The following is a 22,896-nucleotide window of genomic DNA, read 5'->3' on the forward strand; positions in this document are numbered from 1 at the left end:
ATGTAGGAGGCAACCTTGAATTGTACAGCCAGAAGGAAGGGCTATCTGACCCAGTGCAAGGGAGGGTGGAGAAATTTAAGTACTAGTAATAGGTTTTCAGTATTCAGTTAGGGTCACAAGTGGGGGTGGGGGGCGGTGTTTGGAAAAGAAATAATGAGGTTTCCAGGACATTCAAGATTACATTTTAATTATTAATCACTCTTTCTTTATGGGAGTCTTCATGCTTTATTGGGAAATATCAAAGGGCATTTTAAGCAGGGCATGGCTTGAGCAGTTCTGAGTTCTGATTTTGTTGCTGATGTTGAACTCACTCATCTGATCTTAGACAAAGTGCCTGTACACTCTTTGTCCATGTTTGCTCTGCTTATCAAATGGAGTATGTTGTGAGAATGAAACAACAGTTTTAAGCTGTCTTATTCAAAATGCTGTGGAGTGTAAGAGGAACTTTTACTGCCATCTCAATATGGCACTAATTCTGTGCAGGGCACATCAAATGAGCAAAGAAGTTTGGGATTACATCTTCTTCAAGGCAGCTCCATTTCCTAAAACAGAGATTCCAAAAGAAAAGTTGGACAAGCTAAAGGAGGAGTTTGAATTTTGGTATCCTGTGGATCTCAGAGTTTCTGGCAAAGATCTTGTTCCAAATCATCTGTCGTACTACCTCTATAATCACGTGGCTATGTGGTCAGATGGAAGGTAAGTTTGGCGATAATGCAAAACAGGTGTGCAGGAGATAAAGCCGGAGATTTTGTAGTTCTGGTACATTTGCTAATGGCTTTTTTGGACTGTACAACATTCAGAATTAGGTTGAAAATGTATTCTTTCAATGTATTCTTACATATTGCAGCTTTGTTACAATTATCTATAGTAGAAGTTATTGAAATTGAAGGCTTTTTACCATTATTTCCTATTTTTTCTAGAATCCTTTAAAAATTAAGATGCAAGATTCTTACAAATTCTAAAACCTTGTTTAAAGCAACACTGAAATTTAACTGCATAATAAAACTTCTAGTTGACTTGCTGAAATCCTGTTTGTTCTTAACATTGGAATTCTAGCATGTAGCATAATTGACTTGGCAGTTTCAATCAGCTCTAGAGCAAACCTAAGGATTTATATGTCCTAACTAAACAGTACCTTGGCTTGGTGCTTCTTTAGAGGATATGTGTAAAAACATATTGAAACAGCATTGGTGTATCTTTAGGATTTTTTCCTCCTTTGGGAGTGGAGAGAATACTAAGTAACGGCATCTAGAGCTACATCCAAATGCAGACTATGTTGGAATTATGGTGTTTGATGCTATTTTTCATTTGTTTTAGCTATCTATGGAGGGACGAAATGCTCAGTTAGGTAGCCACATGAAAAAGCAAATGTGTAAAAGTGGAGAGCAAACTTTAACTCTAGCTTTCATTGGCCTGTTTTATAAAAGTCAAATGTCTTCTGTAAATACCTCCTCCTATGTATTTTCCAGTATTGAATCGTATTCCTGCACTGGGATTTTAAGTAACTTTATTATCATTAAGTTTTCTTAATTACTTCTCAAGGATTGTTAAAACAGTGTATACATATTCCCATGGACTATGCAGTACAGGTTTAGAATCTTTGCTGATCACATGGTGCTTTTATAAAGGTGTAGTTTTGTGCATTAAGATATTATGTTTGCATTCCCTTGAACCTCTGTTTAAGAGTTGTATAAAACTGTATATAGGAAAAGCTGTTTTCTCATGTATAGTAAAAATGGTCATGGAGAATCTGATATCTGCTTCCTCCATTGGTAGAGGTAGTGGGACTTAGGTCTATCAAGTGCTGTTGGGCCATGCCAATCATTGGCCTTTAAATTGAATGTAGCTGAATAGAAGGAGGTGGGGTAAATGAAGTATAATTGTAGGTGGTCCAATGTTCCCTGCTTTGCATTTCAGCAGTGGTAATCCCTAACTCATACACTGTAGTTCTTTCCATCTTTAGAGACACTCTTTATTTTTAAGACACCCCTAGGTATTTTTTTGAAGATTGCACTTAAGGTGTTCATCCCCAAACTTGAACATAAAATGTTTGTTGGTTTTTTTTTTTTAAAAAGAGAAAATGTATTTACTTTACCAAATGCTTTGTATCTTGTCTTCAAACAGAGAAAAATGGCCAGTAGCTGTGAGAGCAAATGGACATCTCCTTCTCAATTCTGAAAAGGTATAGTGAGGTTTCATGTAGGAGATGGCTTTTGTGGTTGTCAAAATAGGCACTTGCCAGTCAGACTGGAAAAATCCTTCTCAGAATTTAAGAGGAGGAAATAGTGAAAATTCTAGTTTCTTCATTGGTGCTCTCCAGTTTTTCATTCATCAGAGGTAAAGACCTGCCTTTCCTCCAATTCTGTCTAACACTTTTCTTAAGTTAGCTCTTGTATAGCTTCACCAGTTTAGTAAAGATTTCAGTGTATTTCTGTTAAGTTTTAGGGTAATACAGAATGTAGAATGATTTTTTTTTCTTTTGACAAAATTTTAGCTTTGTTAAGCATTGGAGTAGATGCAGTGAGAAGAAAAAGTTTGTGCCAGTAACTTGTTAATGTATGCAAGTTCTGAAATTGAATTTAATTGAATTTAAAAGTGCCTGAGCCTAGGAATTAGGCCTTAGAGACTGTCCAATATGAAGCAAAAAGCCCACCACAGTCCTTCTTGAAAAATCAGTGCAGGATGAGCTGAAAACACCAATTTTGAATAGTATTTAAGTTTAATTTAGGTAACTTCTGGAATTAAATTTTCGTACCAGTTGTCCCATTTTTCCAAGCCTGAAAAAGTCTACAGTGGAACCCAAATGATGCAGAAGGCAGCTATCACTTCCCTGCAGCTGTGGTGTAACAACTTGTGCAAGTCTCGAGACAAGCTCGACATTCAGGAGTTAGATGAGTGCTGGCAAAGTTTAGACTGCTTTTACTGTGAGACCTAGTTCAGATTTACCAAACTGCTTTTGCTATGATTCATGAGAAAATACTTTCTCAATGGTTTGCCCAAACCCTTGTTGCATCTGTCTTGTTTATCCAACCACAAAATGGATGCATGAGAAAACAAAGACTCTTCTATTTCTTTCAGATGTCTAAATCTACAGGCAACTTTCTTACCCTAACTCAAGCTATTGACAAGTTCTCTGCAGATGGTAAGTATGTTCTGACCTGCATCTGGTTTTCAGTTATGCCAAAATGACTAAAATCAGAGTTTTGTTCTCAAAGGAGCAGTGGGTTTATTGGAGTAATGAATTGCAATAAATCTACTGCTTACCACCTGTTCTTGTTTGAAAAGCTGAACTCTATTTAGGAAATTGGGATGCATGTTAGCACAACACCTGTTTCAACCAAGAACTGCTCCTGGTGTTTAGACCTCCTAGATGGTGCCTATTTCATTCTTCCACATTCACTTAAGAGACCAAAACATAAGACACTTACTGTTGATGCACACTGTGTGTATACATGCATGCCCTTGTTAGTTCTTGCATGCTTTTGTTTTTTGGACAGTGATTGTACTAGTCTCCTAGTTCTTGGTGTCTGTCTGGTTTCCTCCCTAAGGAGGGCAGTGTACCTCTCCTGGGTAAAGTGCATCCTTTGAGACATCTCTCCCTAGTTGGCAGTTTGTAAATTCACTTTGCATTTTATTAACTCATAATGAAAAGTTAGTTGTAATTCACTTTGAGTCCTATGCTTCCTGCATCTATATCTACCAGCTAATTGCATGCCAGCCATGTTAGCTGATCCAGTTTCTTTCAGGCATGCGTTTAGCTTTGGCTGATGCTGGAGACACCGTTGAAGATGCCAACTTTGTGGAAGCCATGGCAGATGCTGGTATTCTTCGTCTCTACACGTGGGTGGAGTGGGTAAAGGAGATGATTGCAAACAGGGACAGTCTAAGAAGTGGTCCTGCCAACACCTTCAATGATAGAGTCTTTGCCAGGTACTGTACAAAGGCTAATAATACGGTTTAGTCCATTTTTTTTTCTTGCAAGGAGCATCTCTGTAGTTATCTTTTTTTTTTCTACAAATTAATGAATTCCATAAAACCAAATACATTACAGAATAGGTTATGTGATTGTGCTGCACTGGTGACATTGATAGTGTTGTTTTACACAGTGTTGCCATTATGTGGGGCAGACTATGCAGTATTGATGTTTTCACTTCCCTTCCCTCCCTAGTGAAATGAATGCAGGCATAGTGAAGACAGACCAAAATTATGAGAAGATGATGTTTAAGGAAGCTCTGAAAACTGGCTTCTTTGAATTTCAGGTAGGAGGTAACTTTTTAGGTGTAAGAAACCAGCACTTGGTATTTGTTACTTTGTGGATTTCTTTTGATCCTGTCGTCTCTGATCCTTAATCATACAGCTGAGTTGGAATCAGAATTGTGCCAAGAAACAAGAGTACTTTAATGGAATAAATCTGAAATTATAAAGGTCTGCTTGTGTCATTTTTACAAAGGTCCAGAGGAAGACAACTGTTACGCTGCAAATAGTCCTGGTATCTAATATGAGCAAAAAGCTGCTTAAAAAAAGACACTATGAAAAAGAGTGTTTCCTTTCTTTAGCTCCTTTTGTAATAAGGAACTCTTCATAAGAAATCCAGATAATACATCAACAAAATTGTTTGGAAGTAGAGTGCTTTTTGATATATTCAATAAACCATGTCTCCGGAGCGTCTGCTGAAATGAATTACAGAGTCTCCTTTATGTGGCTCCTTTATGATATTCAGGAATATGATTAAGTAGGCTGAATTATATGTATAATGATAGATCATATTCATTGCCTTTTTCTTAGTACTTATTAGTATCTTTATGCAAGCTATTCGGGATGATAGTACCTGATACACAGTTGTGGATATTTTTGTCTTTTATGTCTTTGCCAATAAACACTTTTTGAAAAGTACCATGTTAATGCAAAAATCAAATGGCCAACCGACAGATTCACACTGAGGTGCTTCAGGAAAATACAGTTCTTGTAATAATCCATTATTGAGTTCTAAGCAGCTTACATTCTAAAGGCGTGTTAGAGCAAAGAATTGTGTGTGTTTTCTTCTAAGTGTTTCTGCATGGCAGTTGGAGTGTGTTAATGATGGTTGCATTGGCTGTGTTTCAGGCAGCAAAAGATAAATATCGTGAGCTGGCAATAGAAGGAATGCACAGAGAGTTGGCGTTTCAGTTTATTGAAGTTCAGACTCTGCTGTTGGCTCCTATCTGTCCCCACTTATGTGAGCACATCTGGTCACTGCTGGGAAAGGTACTAATGTTTCGGTTTTGTCATTTGATTCTGATCTAAGGTTTTACTGATTTTTAGTAAGGCTTGTATCAGGCTTATGGATGTCTTTCATATACAAGTAGAAGAAACATATGTCTTATAATATGAAGAGCCGTAATAGCTTATTGTCCATAGGACAGTGAACATACAGAGTTAGCCTGTTACTGTGATGATATATGCAACTGTAATACAAGTCACTTTGGTTGGCTACTCACAAAGAGGTGATCTAAAATTAACCCAAATAATGCAATATTCCTACACGTATGCATGAAACTTAAGTTTTTCTAAGTGCCTTGTGCTTGTAGATGAAGTTATGTAGCTATATGACAGGTGTAATTGTATGTATAATCCTTAACACACTTGCAAATAAATGCTTGTTGGCTGTATTCCTTTACAACCTAGTTATAGGTGGGTGCTCACTGAGGTTCAAACTGTCTAAACTCCAGTTTCCAGTCAAGCTATAATGGGTTGAAAAACCACCAGATACTGGTGTGTTTTCATCTCGGTGCATGTCACTTCTTCCTTTCCTCAAAGCCGGATTCCATCATGAGAGCCTCATGGCCGATAGCAGGTCCTGTGGATGAGGTATTAATTCGCTCCTCTCAGTACCTCATGGAAGCAGCTCATGACCTCCGACTCCGCCTCAAGAACTACATGGCACCTGTGAAAGGAAAGGTGAAGTGTACTAGCTCATTTTTTTGAGTGTGCGTACTTGATAATTCTGTATTGCCGCAGGGCTCCTGCCTAATTTTTTTCTTTGTTTCTTTAGAAAAGTACTAAAGAACCTTCCCAGAAGCCTTCTCACTGTACCATCTACGTGGCAAAGAACTACCCGCCTTGGCAGCACACCACCTTATCAGTTCTGCGCAAGCACTATCAGGTGGCCATCCTTTCATGTTTCTTTGGACTGCTTACCTGCTTTTTTGTGGGCTCTTTTTTTCTCTCTGTAAAAAGCTTATAAGCTGTAATTTGTTACCAAATTATTTAAATATAAAGCAATACAGTTTTAATTTTCTTTATGGTTTTACAACTGTCCATTAAATTTTGGTGCTTAATGAAAATGTCCCAAAGAATGTCATTGATTTGACAGTATGATTTCTTTTTTTTTTTTGACAATCTGAGTAAAAAGCGGCCCATGTTCTATTATTTTTTTTCATTTGTAAGTGGATAGCTTTTAAAATATTCTTCCCAAGTATATTTCTGAGGAAACATTGTTGACTGACAAATTAATGCTGCCTTACTATGCAAGTGGGCTTAGAAGCGTTGTTTTGGTCCTTGAATAGGTGTATACTATTCAGTGGTGTTACAAGAAATATGTTGAAATGGAATACATCAGTCATAAGTAGAAGAAATAAGTTTTTCTGAAAGCAGAAGAGTCTGTGCTTGTGACATTGGGAAACTGATGAGAGAGGCTTTTGGCAATCTTGATGAACCATCCTTCTCAGCTTGAACAAATGAGTATTGTAGCTGATAGATTAGAGAGTCATGACTTTTCCAGCTTGCGGTATTGAGATAAACCAATACTCCTCATGTGAAATTTGTTTTTGGGGTGTTAAACTTTGGGCATTCTATAGGCTTTTTTCTGCATCGGTGTTAAAATCTGCTGTTTGGTCTGATGCACTAAATAGGATTGTTGCAAATATCTAAATTTTGGATGTAAAACCCAAACAATTCAGGAAACTAGTGCTTAAAAATGTGCTTGTGATAAAGCTTAAATGTAGATTTAAAATGCATTCTGGTAGAAAATTTGGGTATACTAACATAGTCACCAGGAAGAATAAAGGAAATGCAGAATAATATTGAGTTGCCTGAATGGCAGTAGTTATCTGTGTTTTATTTTGGTCAAAGTTTTAAAATTTTACTTTTAAAAATGTTTCAAAGGGATGAGAAAATTATTATATGTGGAATCAATGACGATGACAAACCTTGCTGGTATTTATGGGAAAGCACGAAGGGTATATGATATTAAAGGGCAAGTTTTTTTAATGGTACCTATACTTTTTAATGGATGTTCATCAATGTTTAGGTCAGTGGAGGTCAACTGCCAGATAATAAAGTAATTGCCAGTGAGCTTAACACCTTGCCGGAGCTGAAGAAGTATATGAAGAAGGTTATGCCTTTTGTTGCCATGATTAAGGTAAGTGTCAGAAGGATAGTTCTTGTATAGAAAAAGCTTTTGTGAATGAAACATGTTGGACAAAGGCAACAATAACCTGTAACTTCGTGCACGAGTATTTCCTTTATTTCATTCCTGGATCTCCTACTAACTTTTGACTTCAGTCTCTATCCTGCCCCTTGCTTATTTGGCATCTTCATGTTTTTGCTTATAAACTTCTTTGACATCTCTGGAAGAAAGATACAATAAAAATGTCTCTACATGAATTGACCCAGGTGAACTAATGGTCTAGTTGAGGCTTGGTAGTTTGGGTATTTTGCAGGTTATACAATCTGTGCTTCAAAGACAAGTGGATTCCTCTCCATTTGAAATGCATCGTATTTGACTTTTCCAGTTTTTCATACTGAAATGAGAATAAGGTGTTGCTCTGGAGACTTAAAAATGCTTAACATTTGAAAGTTAAGAACAAGGCTAGAGGTAATTGATTGCACTACATTTAAGGGAGGAAAAAGGAGTGTTCTGAGCCCTGAACGGAATTATGAATTTTGTATATCATTCTTACGGTTTTGTCACTAATATTCTGATATTTCATTATTATTTTCCCAGAGTCATGCAAGCCTATGAAAAACATGGCTTGCATTTTTTTTCAAGAAACTTTTTTTGTGCTTGCTATTGCAGATAAAAATTCAATACAGCAACTAGGAAGTTTCAAAAAGCAATGAATAAGCAAAATTTTAAATAAAAAAAAAAAGGGGGGGGCGACAGAGTAGGATTTAAAACCTTTTTGACTTCTACTCACGATCTGTAGAAGTTGAGAGGGATTAGTAATGGAAAAAAATTTAATGAGTGTAAAAATATTACTCTTTCTCCTTAAGCTTTAGCTTGATTTTTAAAATGCATGTAATAATGTCTTCTATTTGTGAGCTTTGTCATATTTTATAAATGGGGGTGCTCTTTTGTCCTCTCTCTAGGGTTATTCTAATTGTTCCTTTTCATGGTAGCTCAGAAGCCTACAGAGGAACAGAGAGCACAAAGCAGCTATGAAGCTTCCTGTATGAGGGAAGTTTGTAAAGAGATGCAGTGATGTGTTAGATCAACTGGTAACAGTTGGAAAAGGTCAGACAAGCTTTCAATCCTATAAGTGTGTTAGGTCTGAAGCATCCCTGTTTCTTCATGTTGTTAGTCTGGCAATAGTTAGTGATCCTGGTGCACACAGGGGATGGGTTGGCATGCTGAGTCTTACCAACAATCGATCCTTTCACTTTTAAAGAGCAGTAAGCAATTTCACAGGAAGACATAGAAACGTCTGAGCTCAGACTCCCTAGATCAGTATGTTTTTCTCTGAAGCCAATTATTCAGCAATTCCAGTGTACAAGGAGCATTTCTGCTTGTGCTTCCTATTCAAAGGAGAGCTTAAATGTAGGAGAAACTTTGTGATTTACAAAGGGAAGCAATTCAGTGTTAATGTAGGGAATCTTTCACATTAAACTGACAAGGAAACCAGGAAACTGCAACCATGCTGAGTCTGACAAAGCAGAACTTCAAAGGAGACAGCTGGCTCAGCATATGAAAGCAAGAAAGGGACAGATTAAATTCTGAAGAGGAAGTTCTGTTTTAGTTAAAAAAAAAAAAAAAGATTCACGTGGTTTTTATATTGCCTTTAATAGTTTCTCTCTTGTGACTGTTGCTGTTGGCTTTCTGGACTAATTAAGTTACTTTTATGTTAACGTATAAAGTAGTTGTTATTTCCCTGCAGAGAACTTGTTTTACAACTGATGTGAACATGTCCAGTTGTTGTATGCTTGTCCTTTATTTTAAACTAGGTCATAAGACTGAATTTCCTGCTGTGAAATACCACTGAAATGCTGACTTATTTTGTGAATTCTCAACCTGCACATTAAGTAGGGATTATAAATAACTGTGAATGTCAAACACCTTTTCAATGCTATATTAAAAATGTGTTCTAATTGCTCTTATTCCTCCCATCAGTGTCACTAACTCCCTGTAGAAGAAACCCTGTTACAAGAAAATTATTGCTCCTACGTTAGCATGTTGTGCCAGCAGAGAGCTCTCATATTTAAAAGCCTATTCTTTTCATGACTAATGTAGATAATTTGCCATTTTGAAGCATCATTTTACTTGCAGCGTTTAGAGGGTTTTAATCCTTTTTTTTTTTTTTTTTTTTCCTTCCTCTGACAGGAAAATCTGGAGAAGAATGGTTCACGTGTTCTTGATCTGGAACTGGAATTTGATGAACGTGCAGTGCTCATGGAGAATATTGTCTATTTGACAAATTCCCTGGAGGTTGGTATACACTTGGTCTATTCATTACTTGTTTTTTATTGGGATAGCTGGAGGACCAGCCTTTCCTAAGGCTCTAAGCCTGTTTCCATTAACTTCTGAGTGTATGTTGCTCAGGTAATAGTTTTTATTCAGCTTTCTGTATTTTGATCTTGCTGTTTAAATTTGTCAAATATAGGTGTATAAAGCTGTTAAATACAGTCGTGAGACACAGTGGTAGGTGTGTAGTATACAAACATGTTCCCACAAAACAGAGGTGGGTTTTGCTGCAGTACTGGTTATATCTGTGACAGTAAAGTCCAGTGACACTTTTGAAGAGACATTTTTCTCTGAGCCAACCAGTATCTTACATTTTTTTCAGCTGAAGAAATGAGAATGAAATGTTTCAAGGCATGACTAGCAAGAATGATCAGAGTCCTTAGCCTTGTATCCTTGGACTCTTACAATGGCATGTTAACTGTAGCAGATTACCCTGCCCTCTTCAAGGAGCAGGTTCTGGGCAGGGCTTTTAAAACTACGGTATATAGTAAAATGGGTGCCAGTCTAGTAGCAGTTATGCTGCTTCATGTGATAACCAGAATTTAGTTCAATAGGCACGTGTTAATGAGGGGACAGCTCATTTTGTAACCTGTACAGTATGAAATAAACGTGGTTTTATTGGACTTGTCCCGTATCAGAGCGAAGTCAAGAGCGAGCAACAACTTTTACTTTAAAATATCTGTAAATCTGCAAAACTCACTGAACTGGGGGAGGGAGCAGTTAAACAGTGCATCTGTTAAACAGTGGATCTTTCATGCGGGAGAATCTAGAGAAACTTGAGAACTGGGCTATGAAATCTCCTGAAGTTTAACAGGAATTGTTAAGTTCTGTACCAGGGCAGAATTACCTCACATTTCTGTGTAAATTGGAACTTGTTGGCTGGCCATGAACTCTCCTACAAAGGACTTTGGGGTTACTGTGGGCTTGTCAAGATCAATGTAAATTTAATGTGAGTGTGCTGTCACTGCAAACGAGCCACGCTGCGTGTTGACCTACATTAGGAGGAGTTACCTATATAGGATGTAATTTGGCAAGTCAAGGGAAGTCATCCATCTCCACTCAGCTCTGCTGAGCCTGAATTCGGAGTATGTGTCAGTGTTGTGCCCCTCTCTCGTCCTCCCGACTCCTCACCCGCAGTTTAAAAAGGCTGTTGAGGACTTGCGGCTGTTGAGCAGAGAACCATTAAGATAGCTGGGGAGAGCCTAGAGTGCGTGACCTCCAGCGAGAGGCTGAAGGAGGTGGGCTTGTTGAGACTGGCTGAGGGGAAGATCTAGGAGAAATCTGCTACTTAGGGAGTTACAAAGATGATAAAGCCAACCTCTTTCTTGGTAGTGGGCTGATAGTCAAACAAGGGATGGTAACAGGGAGTTACTGCTGGAGTTGCAGCTTGTGAGGCTGAGATGGGACATGAGGAGAGGTTCTTTGCTAGGGCAGCAGTGTAGTGTAGGAGCAGGCTACCTGGAGAGGGTGGGGGATCTCTGTCCTCGGAGGCGGACTTGGTCCAGCGTGGGCAGTAGTCCCACTTTGAGCAGGGAGTAGGTGACCCTCAGAAGTCCATTCCAAACAGTATGTTGTGATTTTGGGTGTGCTATTGTTGCCTTATGTCAATGCACATTTACTTTCTGCTTTACTATGCCAACAGTTGTTTGATAGGCCTGTTAACTCCTGTTGTTCCCTTCAAAATGATTAAACTCCTGTTTATTTCCCTCCCTACCCCCCCTTTTTTTTTTTTAACAGCTGGATCACATTGAAGTGAAGTTTGCGTCTGAAGCAGAAGATAAAATAAAAGAAGACTGCTGTCCTGGAAAACCATTTTCCATATTCAGAACTGAGGTAAAATCAGAAATTCAGATACTGGAAGTCTGAAAACCTAATTAAAAAAAAAAAAGGCAAATACGCCATTTAAAAACTTTAATCAGACGTGAACATTGGATTTTTTTGCCTTTGATCCAACACCCCTTCAAAACAAGAAACATCTCGTGAAGCAATTATGTTTGGTTTTTTTTTTCCCCTCTGTATAGAGCCCTAAATGTGATTGTGATTGTACCTTAGATTTAAGGCTCTTCCAGTCAGCAGAATTTAATGATTTGACCTGAAGACTGTTAAAAACAGGTGACCCGAGCATTAGCATATTCTTATATTTGTTTCTTTCAGCCATATGCCTCAACTACTTATTATACTTGTTTTAAGGTATTATAAATTTCCATGTGAAACTTTGTATTACTTGTTTGCTGAATCCTAAAGTGTTTTTCAATACTTTCTATGTTACCCGTTAGTTTATAATGGGCTAATAAATGGCATTCAGTTGTATAAAAATGAAACCTTTCAAAAATATTCCTACAGCTGTGTCATGGAGTCTTGGAAGAATTAGTGAGTAATGTGTAAGATTAGTGAAACTCTGCAATAATGGTATCATGTATGAATATTTATAGCTCTAATACTTTTCAACAGTAAAAATTTGATTTCCCTAAATATGTCCTAAAAACTTGTGCATACTGTGGCTTATGTTTTGAAGAGTTGTGGGAGTGCTTGAATTCTGCCACTGGCAGTGTTTGTAAATGAAGCTTATTCATCCAGAATATTTGTTGATAGGTGATGTTTATTTGTTTTAGTTTCATGTTTCCTCTGAGGCTTGGATCACAAATACAGATTCTCCTTTAATGTATGTATTAACTTTCTTGCAGCCCAGTGTGTCTGTATTTTTGGTGAACCCTCAACCATCAAATGGCCACTTCTCTACAAAGATTGAAATCAGGCAAGGAGACAACAGAGAGACAGTGATCAGACGCTTAATGAAGATGGACAGAGGAATCAAAGGTGAAATACTAGCACAGACATACAGCTACCACACGCTGATTAGATTAATGTTTCCAGGAGAGAAGTGGAAACAAAGCTGCTGAAGTTTGTGCCGCTTAGATGTCACAGATGCTTAGAAAGGAGCAAAAATTTTGTGTTTGAGTGAACAAGAAAAGAGATAATCTGCAAATAGGCAGGCTTCTCTCTGGGTTTTCGTCATTAGTCTTTTATTCTGCCACTGGTACACCGAAACCTAGTTTCAGCCAGAGATTAATATGAATGATATTTCCCCTTGTGCTTTGAATTTCCAAGAAGAAGAGTTAGTCCCATAACTGGTTATAGGCAGCTTCTGCCACTTCCATTTTGGAGCCCAGGGCTGAAAAAAATTTACCAAATTTATTTTTCTATTTAGCCTAAGGTGAATTAATTTAACAGTTGCTACATTGGTTCCTAATAATTTCTGTCCCAGTTCATAGTGGAAAACTATGTATTCACTTAAAATTGGGATTACTGAAGAATTGCTCAGTAGCCTATCAATTACCATTGTTTATGCCAAACTTGAACTAGCAACCTCTTTGGGAACTAGTGTAATACTTCTTCTGAATCCTTGGAGCTATTTTTTCTCTCTCCACTCTTACATTCTTTATGCACTGATACTTTATTTCAGCTCTTAAACTGGATTCCAGTGTGAAAGCATTAAGACAAAAGCATTTCGTCACCTGTGAACCTGACTTTGCATTTAAGCTGTTGTAACGCTGCCTATTCCATCCCCTGGTGTTAGCTGGTTCCCAGTCATGGAGACCCAAGCGAGAGCAACCGGGGAGCCAGAACTTGCTGCTGTGTCTGACAGCATCATCACTGCTTGCTTACCAGAAATCAGTGCCTCAGTGGTGGTGCAGTGATGGCTCCGATAAAGGTCTCCAGGCAGAGCTTGGGGGCACTGCTTTTGCTATGGCATATTTACTTAGAGCCTGTCGAGTGCTCTGAAGTGGCTGGTGTACTGTGGTTTAGGAACCTGAATTCCATCATAGGAAAAAAATCCCACGCTATGGAGGTTCCTTTTTTTGGCAAAAATCCTGATTGCTGCCAATAATTACTTTGCCTCCTCTTGCTTCTTTGCTTTCTAAATAGTTTTCTGTCTAGTAACTTTATACAGGGCTTTGCTGCTGCTGCGTAAGTTCTTGAGGTGATGTGCACTGACAAGACAAAAGAGGAGAGATTCTGTTTTCATCTTAGTCACTGTCTCGTTGCGTGGCACTGAGAAAATCTTGGCCCCTTTCCTGTGTTTTGCCTTGTTGCAGTTGGAATAAAAGCTGCCTCTGCTATGGTCAGTTTAAATGTTCGTGGTATCTTGACAGTCTAAAGGTGGTCTTTGTAAGTAGCAGTATTTCAGGGTGGGTGCTTTTCCTTGATTCTTCTTGGAAATAAGCAATGTCTTTTCTAGCCTACTTGTTGATAATTTTAGTATTCCTCACTTATCCACCTACTTGGAAAGGTATTTTGGGAAAACACAGAATAGCATGATAAAATTTAATGTCAGACATGGTTGAAACAAGTATTAAGTTTCTGGCCAGTATAATGAATGAAAATAGCTTTCTTAAAGCAACAACATCTGTGTTCTTGTTGAAGAATGCAGGAATTAAGAATCAAACAAATCTGAAGCACTGTGAGCTGGGTATAAAAGGAAAACTGGACCTCATCCAAAAGCTTGTGACAGGAGAGTAATTTTTTCTTTCTGTATCTTTCAACAGCTTGTGTTTATGTTAATGTTTATCTGTAGAACAAAGATGACTACATACTGATGACGGTGCACACAGAAGAGGAATATATGATAAAGTACATAGCAAAATACAGGCGGGGGAAATGCACTGTATGACGTGTATGCGTATCTACTAGCCTTCTGCTAGGTAGATATTTTGAAATGATTGAAAACAAGTGAGATTAAACAGTGGCTATCTCACTCTCTGTCTTTTCCAGAAGGTGTCAGTGTTCTGTTGGTGCACAACGGCTAGAAGGTTATACTTGGAGGAAGGCTTGGCTGAAAGATCCCAGGCTTCCTAGAGATTTTTCTTGGTCTGCTCAGCAGTCTTTGATTAGCGTACATTTTAATAGGGAATTGTATTTAAAACAACTCTTGCCTTCCCCTTTCTCTGAAATTCATTCCTCAGAAAATGATACTATAACTGTTCAGTTACTCATGGCTGTCCCAAAGCCAGATAAGGCAAATTTAGTGCTTAGAGTGTGGTATTGGGAGTTGGTATTTCTGTGTGGTTTATCCCCATTTCTGCTGTTAACTTGCTGTGTAACCATTGAATGACATCTTTGTAGTGGGTCTAAACCTTAACATGAATGTTACTCCCGAGACAATGTATTTCCTTGGAGCAGAAACAGAAGTACCAAGTATTAAGTATTGCTTTGATTAATTCAGTTGATACTATAGCTTGTGTGTAGAGCCTGTAGCCTAACTAGCCAGTCTCTTTACTGCAGATCTTTCTAAAGTGAAGCTGATGAGGTTTGATGATCCTGTGCTTGGGCCACGCCGTGTTCCAGTCCTTGGCAAAGAAGAAGCAGAGAAAACGCCTATTCTGGAGCAAGCCATCTTCCACATTGACCTGGACGAGAAACGTGTTTGCGTTACTGAGAATGGCCTGACAAAGGACATTGGTGACACAATTGTTTATCTAGTTCATTAAACTGGCGTGTACCTGGCTTGATCCCTGGCAGTGAGAAAGTTAATAGAGTGACTTTGAAAGGATCTGTAATGAACAAAGATGAGAATTTGTTCTACAGGGGAAAAAAAAAAAAAAACCCACCCAAAACAACCTAATTTTGCATGCGAGTTCACACCTACTCTTTTAAATGTGGATATAATAAAATTATTTTCCTCTGGCCCTTTGGCTTTTCTTGAAAAGAAACAGTTATCCTGAATGTTCACATGGCGAATCTTCCTTTTCAGCTGTGGCCAGTGTTTTCAGAAGCAAACTAGAATACCACACTCAGAATTCCTCTCCCTCCTAAATAGGCTAGGATCCGGATAGAGAAGTTGGTTGTAAATCTCCTGTAACAGAGGGGAAAAAGTTGCTTGCACACTTCTGTATTTTACTTTTCAGTGACCCAGGTGACTGAACGCCATTAGGGCACTTTCACACAGACTAGCAGTTCGGAAGTAATTTGATGCTGAACAACTCTTAAGGAAGAGTTAAATATGAAAGTTTCCATGCTTCTCAGCTCTTAAAACAGGAGCACCTGTAGCAAACACTGTTAAAGACTGACTTTTCCTTTCTTATTCTTTCATAAAACTATTCATAAATCTATTTTAAGTAGAAAGGTTGTGTGTTTTCATAGATTTTAAATTATGAAGTTTTTTGGTAACTTCAGGCCTATTGCAGGCTGCCTTTTCCCTTTTTTGAGTTATAAATCATCACATACAACTTCAGGACTTCTGTCTGTCGGTGACAAACAGCGTACTTTGTTTTGCACCGTTGCTCTTTGGCAGATTCACAATTCTTGATGCTCCATATGGCTTAACATTTGAACTTCCTCTAATAATACGTTACGGTGTGGGAGGAGAGAGCAGCACAAGAGCCCAAGCAAGAGTGCCAAGCACTGCTGAGTGTGCCGTTTTCTGCCCCTCCCTTTATTATCCCTTTGAAAAGGCAGGTTTTGTTTGTGGTTATACAGATGCAATACTTTCCTTTGCTATTGCTTCTCCCCAGTACCGCTAAGCAAATACTCATGCGGTTCTCTAAAAAGCTTTGCTTGTCAAGAGAAAAAAGTTGATTCCATATTGTAAGGCATTACTTGGGTGCTGGGGGTCAGCAGGTGGAAGGGTCAAAGCTGAATACTCCTGCTGCTGCAGGGTCTTGGGAGAAGAACTTCGCCAACCCTAACCCTGATGGGCCTTTTAAGTTGCTGGAATACCAACAGGCAAGAGGAATGTCAGTGGTGGGCAGAAGTGTCTGCTTGCTCGTTCAGGTGAGCTTGTCCCTCGGTGCACTGGACTGGTGGGCAGCTGGCGGTGCCTTCTCAGTGCAGCCTCTGGGAGAGAAGAGCCCTGGCTGTAGCACAGCTGCGGGGACCCGGAGCTGCAGGGACCTGGCTGCAGTGCTGCTCACATCCCTTCACCACTGCAGCTGGGACTTGGTTCTTTGCTAAAGGTTTACTTTTGTGTAGTCTGAGTGAATTCCCTTCCAAACCCCAGCACACATATCCAGTGCCACTTGTCATATGTGGCTGTTTTCATTAGGTATTTGGAGCTTGTTTTTAGAGCATGGCGGTGAGATGCCTGTGCTAGTGCTGCTCTGGTACATGCCTTTGAGAACTCAATTTTTCTGTTTAGTATGTGGCCATTTCACTCCCAGATATCACCTCTGGATTTCTTGCTCTGTAACGGTTGCTTTCCAGTGCAAAGGCTTGAAAGTGAGAGAGGTTCCCTCGTTCCTCCAGTGCTGGGACCCCTTTCCCTCCAGCCAGCCAGGCTGCCCCAGCATCTCCCTAAGAGCAGCGTGGCGGTAGGAAAACGAGGTATTTCAGCGTTGCAATTGTGGGGCCTCCCGACGGTCTGTCATTGCAGGAACAGGATCCTCTGTGCTGGGAGGCTTTCATACCCAACTCTGTTGTGGGTAAGCGTATAAGCTCTGTGACAGCGTGACACAGTGCCTCTGGTCAGCATGGGGAGAGGGGTTTAAAAAAGTCCGACAAAGATTCCAAGTGGCGAGGGGTCGATGTGCTCACAAAAACAGGGGTCTCGAATATCGCTCTTGTTTGGCTGGTTCCCTTTGAGCAAATTTGGCTCGGAGGCTGCGAGCAGAAGTCTCTTACAAGAAAAAGGATTTGGGGTGTCCAGATAGGCTGAGGCTGATGCAAGATTTGCTCTGTTGTCTCCAGGTGAGAAGGCTGACACTGGATACATGATAGGAGAGGCAATGCGTTGTGGAACTGGAACCCTCCTACTGCCCCTTGTAACTTGTCAATGGATGCTCTTCCCCCGTATGTGCATTTTGATCACCAGTGCTCCCCAAAGAGCAGCTGAGGATCGGGTGAAGCGAGCTGATCAGAAAGGTTTCCTTAATTTTCTTGTACAAAAGCAGCTTTATTAGTTCCAAGAAGCAGGGATTACCGCAATAAAAATCTAATATATTGACAAAGCAGCAGCCAGATAATCTGAGCAGATAAAAATTAGTTCTGAGTTTTAGAACAATAAATATTGCTTCCTTACTCTTTTATAATCTATGTGTTTTTTTTCCCTTCAGGAGCTGTTCAGAGAGCAAAGATTTTCCCACAGATATTTGGGAGAGCTGGTTCGTAAAGTGGGGGGGTGTGTGTGCTGGTCGGGTTTTTTCTGCCATGACGGGCAAGTTAAACAACAGTGGTATTTCTTATACTCTCAGTGTTCAAGTGAATCAGCCAAACTGATTGTCAATGAGCAAGATAGAGCTAAAAAGCTGAATTTTTTTCTATGATGATTTGTTGGCTTCCAGGAGATGTCACTGCTATGCTGGTTCTTATGCATTTTTTCCCCATAAAAGCTAGTAACAGGATAAAGAGGCTTTCTTGGTATTAGATTTCCCACACTATTAACAAAATTCTGGCCTTACTTAGTAGTCTTCATGTTACGATTTTGGTTAGAGAAATCTGGAAAGGGAACCTTTTTTCTTCTTTTAAACTGAGCCAGTTTTTGACATATATAAATGCACAGCCATGAAGAACAGGGTTATTGCTGTTATTTCCCTGCTCTTCCAGCTTCCTGCTGTAGCACCGTAGGATATTTCCTTGGCTTTGAGCCCTTCAGTTTTCCGCTATTCAGGAGAACGCATGGACACTTTTCTCTGAAATGTTGTGAGGCATAAATAATGTTTCTTATAGAAGGAAGTTAAAATATTTGGAAAAGTTCAGAGGAACAACAAGTGCCAGCAGCTGCGTTGCCTGATGCCACCCCAAGCTGGACAGAGCCTGGCAGTGCACAGCGATGTCAGCAGTGGGAAAATCAGCTCAAGACAGAAAGCAGACTTTTCCTCTCTGTAGATGTGTTCCAGATGGAAGGAGTACATCTCCGTGATGCTGCTCTGCTGCCCGTCTCGGCACATCTGAGAGAAGCGGCAGGTTTAGATCAAGTTGTCTCCTATACGTGTCCAGCCAGGAGTCGCTCACATCATGAAGGAGACAGCAATGGGCGACCAAGGCACCGTGAAACCTGTTCCTTCCATGTGGCTGTTCTGCAGGTACTTCGTAAATTTGTCTCATTTTAAAAACAAAACAACACAACCCCTAGCGAGTTAAATCTCCCCTGGCACTAGCAAAGTGCTGGGCCTACTTTTCACCCACTGGCGGGGTTTGGGTTTGGTATGTTTTAGCAAGGAAATCTCTACGGCAGGAACATGCTCTTGGCTGCCTTGCAGACATGCTAAAGCTGCACTTAACTTCTTGTCCACTGGATTTGGCTCTGTCCTTCAAACCTGATTCAACTGAATGCTTTAATCTGAGAGCCTCCTGCTGCCTGGGTGGTGGGGAAGAGGCGAGGAGCGGTCCCGGCAGTTGGGAACTGGTATGACATCAGGGCGTGGAGTGTGGTGATGTCATCTGTTCTGTGTGCTAGGGCTGCTCCCAGTGCCAAGGCATCTGTTTCCACGCCTGGCTGGAAGTTGTTGCTCCGCTGGCAGGATGAATGTCTCTGAGGTCCCGTTGCCATTTATTCTTTCCTAGGTAACGCCTGATGACAGGACTTCTTTTCTTTCTGGTCTCAAGTAAGGAGTAAAGTTAGGAGCCTCATCCTTCGTTAACATTATAAATAATCTGGTATATATATTAAAAAAAAAAAATCTATATAGTGTATAGCTGATGAGAAACGAAAGCTCACTGTTGCATATTACACTGTAAAATATATCTCTGCAGTGAGACTTGGGTAGAGCTCCTCTTACTCCCGAGTTTAGTTCGAAGCAGTTTATTAATCCCTCCAGGCTTTGCTGGCAGGAGAGAGAATTATTGACTCTGTGGCATCAGCAAAGTATCCAGAATCTATATTTTGTTTCAAGCGGAAACAGTTATTCTTCAACAGTGCCTTATTGTGTCAGAAGGATTGCGTGACCTTTGGTGAATTATTTTCCGCTGAAGTGGGGAGCAGTAGAAATAGTCATGCAAGAGCTGGAGATGCACATCAGCTGCTGAGGCGGGGAGAGCTGCCCAGGAACAGCTACCGGTGAGGCTGGTTTAGTGTGGTCTTTTCTAATATTTGTACCGTACTTTCGAGGATCACCATTTGTATCGATCGGTTCTTGAACTGCCTGTGTGGCAGTGGTAAACCTTAGTGCTGTTGCAGAGCTGGGCTGCTGGCTCCATCTGGTTAATGTGAAGGGGCTGGAGGTGTCCTCAGCCTCCCCTTTCCCCCTGTGGGGCTCCCACTGCCCCCCTGTCCTGTCACACCGGCGGCACGCTGGGCTGCTGGGGCAGGAGAGGCACCACCAGCACCCGACCAAAACCTTCCACCCTGGAAAAATTAGTATTGACCCTTGAAGCCCTTTCCAGTGAAATCGTGACTGGTTTGTTACGTTACCAGAAGGACTGGAGAGCTGGAGATCTGATCGCAGCATGGCTTTTAGCATCCAGGAGGTAATTTGTGGTGATAGGGCTGCGAGATGCTGAAGTCCTTATGGGTATCGTAATTTGCTCTGGAAGCACTCGTGCCTTGCCGTAGATGTGGAGGGTGGTGGAGGTCGGTGTGGAGCTCAGCGGCAAGGAGACACGGGAGCAAGTGAGGGAGCTGGTATAAAATAAAGCAAAATGGTAGCACTAATCTCATGAATCTTGTTTCCTCGCCTACAAGGTCACTCTAAATATGTAGTGTGCATGTGGTTAAAAATAGATGGGATCTTTTAATTTTGTGTGTTCTTGTTCCTTTCTCCAATGCATAGCAGAGAACCAGGGGAGCCCGTGAGGAGCCAGCCAGTGTGGTCGTCACCCCTGCTGTCACCGCCACTGCGTGGACTGGACCACAGGTCTCTTCAATGTCTGCCACAGCAAGGAAATTTGTAGGAGTTTGCGTGGCTTCTTGCTAATCCCTGAATGCCTCTGTAGTTCCTGCACCAGAAAAACCGAGATAACAGCGAGCTCGAACCCATTCCTGTTGCCTGTCCCACCAGTGGTGCTCAGTCACCAGCTGCCGTGCAGGGTGACCCAGGAGGGGCTGGGCAGTGACCGCCACAGCCTCCCCGCAAACCATCAGCGGTGGGCCCGTGTGTTTTGGGGGTCTGCGGTGCCCCCCGCTGCCCCCACCTGTGGGCAGGGGCTCTGGCAGTGAAGCACAGCAATGCAGCTGCCCCGGCCGGGTGCCCAAGCACCGCTAAAAGCCGCAAGAAGGTAAATCGGCATTTGATCTGTGGCGTAAAGGGGATTCAGTCGTTGCTCCTCTGATCTTCAAACAGTGACTGTTAGAGTATCTCTCTATTAAGCAGAGATATGTGTCTAATAGGAAGAATTTTTATTTCTTTTGATGTTTTATTTCTTTAGTAGCAGATTGGGTTTTTGTGTCCTTTTTTCTTTTTTTTGGGCGGGGGTCACTTTACTTTCCTCCAGGTTTCTTTTATGTCTTTCATAATGTGTGAGGAGGAGAAAATCATCACCACTAATTTGCATTAAGGACGTGAGTAAGATTCAAAGGCACGGAGCACTTCAGCAGTGCTTTCTGAAAATAGTTCTTCGGGTTTTGTTCTGACACCACTCTAAAAGCTGGGCTGCTTGTTTGATGGAGGGAGGTTTATAATGCTCCTTGGCTGAATACATGGGAGCTGGGGTTTGCAGATGTCTGCTGGACCTGAAACAACCGAGGGGGTGAAGCAGCCCGGGCTGGGGCGGTGGCAGCGCCGGGACTGGGATGTCTGCAGGGAGCCCAGCGGTGCCGGGACCTCAGGCCCTGCTCTGGGCAGCAGTTCCTGCCTCGCACCTCTCCCTGCTTCAGGATCTCAGGTAGAGAAGGCAAAACCAGGCTTTTGATCAGTTTTTTCAGTTGATGCTTTTTTGGTTTCCATTTTTGGCTGGATCAGTTGGGTCATGAGAATGTGCTACAAGTGCTAATTACTTAAAACTGGGGGCACAGCTCTGACCTCCAAACCTCTGCTCTGTACAACCTAAAATACCCTTCTTGTACAACCCAAAGTATCCTCCTTCAGGGGGTTTTGATTCTCCTGCTGTGCCAGCTGCTCTCTCAGGTACAAGTCCAGGCAGTCTCCTCATCACAGAGTGGTGGGAGGGCTGAGGCCCTCTTATTTCCCAGCTTTTGGCATTTTTGAAGAACTCACTTAAATACTGCAGGGGTTTCATAAACGGGGCCTTACAGATGAGTTAACAGGTCAGGAAGGATTATATTGTTATAATAGTACATTGTTTAAAGTACTGTTAGTATTGTTATAAAACAGATTTAAACAATGTGGTTCCATAGCAAAGGTCCAGGAGCTTCGGTTCTGCTGGAGATGGTGTGTTGTGCTGGATGTATTTACTGCTGAATTGCAAACAAAAGGCAAATGAATCGCAAGAGACTGCGATAGCAAAGCACTACTGAATTTACTTTAGGCAAGAACAGTAAGAGAGAAAGCTAAATACGAGGATGGGAATCAGCACTGCCTTCCTGGGTACTCCGAGGATGATGCAGTTTGTACTTGTTTCTCCTTTGTTTCTACTGGAACAATGTTTCACAGACTTTGAAGTCTGTCTTCACTGCTGTTGGGGATACAGCTAGCAAAGGGGTTTTATTCTTACATTTAATAGCACCAGTTCACCTGGACCCCACATGTGGTGGGACTCAGTCCAGTGCTGGAGATAGCATTTGCCGTAAGTACAGGGAATTTGTTGGAATTGAAGCAAGGTTTAGTAGTTAGAAAACTTCCCTGTTTTCCTCTGGTGTACATCTGTTGGGTATCCGAGAACTTCAGCTGAGCTTTTTCTTGTCTAGCAGCCTCAAAAATTTTGGGACATGCAACTGTGCAGATTTATTACCCAAATGCGCTTGCCCCGCTGTTGGAGCTGGGCTGTGCTGCTCAGCCCCCCTCGGCTCTGGGTGCTGGTGGAGCCCTGGGTGGCCCGTGCCTGGGGTGCAGCCCGGCCCGGCGCTACGGGCAGTGCCGGTGCCTTGCCTGTGGGCTGAGCCAGGGAGAGGTGCCAAACACGGTCAGTCTCTGCGTGGGGAGAGCTCTTTCCTCATGGGGGGTTTCGGTCAGGGCACCCATCACCATTCCCCAGAGGTGCTGCTCGGTGCCCGCAGCCAGGATCAACGTCCTGGAGCGCGGCGCTTAACAGTGATCTCATTAAAATGACGCAAACGTGAAAAGCTCATTTGGGGCTCAGTCCTGGAGAAGATATATCCCACCCACTGTCCCCCTGTCCCATCCCCCCAC

At 41.3% G+C, this 22,896-nt stretch overlaps 1 protein-coding gene across 1 annotated transcript; it reads left to right on the top strand.

Annotated features, from left to right (window-relative positions):
- The first annotated feature begins 481 nt into the window (after positions 1 to 481).
- Positions 482 to 15,438, top strand: LOC104074841 (leucine--tRNA ligase, cytoplasmic-like). Its single transcript, XM_009575115.1, has 13 exons — positions 482 to 696; positions 2,127 to 2,182; positions 3,079 to 3,142; positions 3,747 to 3,930; positions 4,169 to 4,259; positions 5,104 to 5,244; positions 5,797 to 5,937; positions 6,032 to 6,142; positions 7,289 to 7,399; positions 9,578 to 9,682; positions 11,456 to 11,551; positions 12,403 to 12,535; positions 15,002 to 15,438. The coding sequence occupies exons 1-13, from the start codon at positions 690 to 692 to the stop codon at positions 15,205 to 15,207; spliced, it is 1,446 nt and encodes a 481-aa protein (XP_009573410.1). The 5' UTR covers positions 482 to 689; the 3' UTR covers positions 15,208 to 15,438.
- The last annotated feature ends 7,458 nt before the right edge of the window (positions 15,439 to 22,896 follow it).

The sequence above is a fragment of the Fulmarus glacialis genome, unplaced genomic scaffold (genome assembly GCF_000690835.1).
Source record: "Fulmarus glacialis isolate BGI_N327 unplaced genomic scaffold, ASM69083v1 scaffold7163, whole genome shotgun sequence".
NCBI lineage: Eukaryota > Metazoa > Chordata > Aves > Procellariiformes > Procellariidae > Fulmarus > Fulmarus glacialis.

Coding starts and splice junctions, on each gene's coding strand:
- LOC104074841 (XM_009575115.1), top strand. Junction 2,183..3,078: donor TCCTTCTCAATTCTGAAAAG/GTATAGTGAGGT, acceptor TATTTCTTTCAG/ATGTCTAAATCTACAGGCAA. Junction 3,143..3,746: donor TGACAAGTTCTCTGCAGATG/GTAAGTATGTTC, acceptor AGTTTCTTTCAG/GCATGCGTTTAGCTTTGGCT.